Raw genomic sequence first — 1,160 nt, forward strand, 5'->3', positions numbered from 1 at the left:
CTGTCTGTCTATTTGTCTGTCTGTCTCTGTCTCTCTCTGTCTCTCTCTCTGTCTGTCTCGTGGTGGGTCATCCTGAGTTCTATGATATAAATAAAGTTGAATGGATTTGAACACAAACCGTCTGTTGTTTGTTATCACAGAATCTCAAACCGAAGAATTCGACTTGAACCACATTCAGGTGAGAAAACACCTGCTGCAAGATGGCCGCCGCCTTCGAAGATTTCTGAGGACACAAAAAGATTAGTGTCACCTGAAAGAAAGGAGAAGGAGAGACCAACCTCAGTACGTCTGATATAAAGAATGAACTGACATTCTCGCTCACCTTGATGCCTTGCTCGGCCGTTAGTGTCATCTTCCTCTCGTCCAATAGGAGGACTTCTCCATAAAATTCCTCCCGGTTGCCACGGAAACAGGCCATTGTCACTTAAAAGAAAGAAATGAATTGATGTTTGTTTGAATAAAGTGTAGGTTGGTTTAGGTGAGAAACATCTGGAAACATCTGGATCGTGTCCGGTTCCTCTCCACAGTCTGACAGAATGCTTAAACCTCCTTAAAATCATGGTTTTGATGGATTCTCTCTCAGGACAATCAGATTAAACTCCTCATATCCTTTTCAGATTGTCACTGGACATTATGAAAAAACTCTTCTGCTGAACACGCCCCTTTATAGGAACACACCCCTTTATATAAACACGCCCCTTTAACGGTAGCACTTAGGTTCAAATCAAAATGAGCAGGGAAAATAATAATCAATATAACAATATGACAATAATAATAATCCAACCAGCTACACTCGAGAACAACAAATGAAAACACACAGGTAAAAATAATCTGGAGGGAAAACAAAGACAGGAAGTGAAAATTACAGGAATATTACAAAATAAAACAGGAAATATATGAAGAAAATTCAAAACTGTGACATCAGCTGCTTTATAAGACACAGAGGCTCCAGCTGTTATTATTATCAACATGCTGTTCTCAGATCAGATTAGTAATTAAATATTATCAATATCTATTCTTGATTTGAATCTCTTTTAGAGAGTGGATCAATAATAATAATTTGATTGAGTTCAGTAACTGTAAATAATGTTAATACATATAAATACGTACTGACTCCTGAGGATTGTCTGCAGACAGCTTGACAGACCAAACTCAGGGCA

The 1,160-nt window shown here is 38.3% G+C and overlaps 1 protein-coding gene across 1 annotated transcript in view; it reads right to left on the reverse strand.

The window, feature by feature from the left end:
* The window catches only part of epb41l4a (erythrocyte membrane protein band 4.1 like 4A), a gene marked incomplete at its 3' end in the record, with an annotated part of 3,667 nt that extends 3,248 nt beyond the window's left edge, over positions 1-419 (reverse strand). The window contains 2 exon segments of the mRNA XM_035667425.1: positions 119-223; positions 323-419. Coding sequence (XP_035523318.1) covers positions 119-223; positions 323-418 — 201 coding nt within the window.
* Between the last annotated feature and the right edge of the window lie 741 nt (positions 420-1,160).

Source organism: Morone saxatilis, unplaced genomic scaffold (genome assembly GCF_004916995.1).
Source record: "Morone saxatilis isolate NCDOM2014 unplaced genomic scaffold, NCSU_SB_2.0 Contig21, whole genome shotgun sequence".
Classification (NCBI taxonomy): domain Eukaryota; kingdom Metazoa; phylum Chordata; class Actinopteri; family Moronidae; genus Morone; species Morone saxatilis.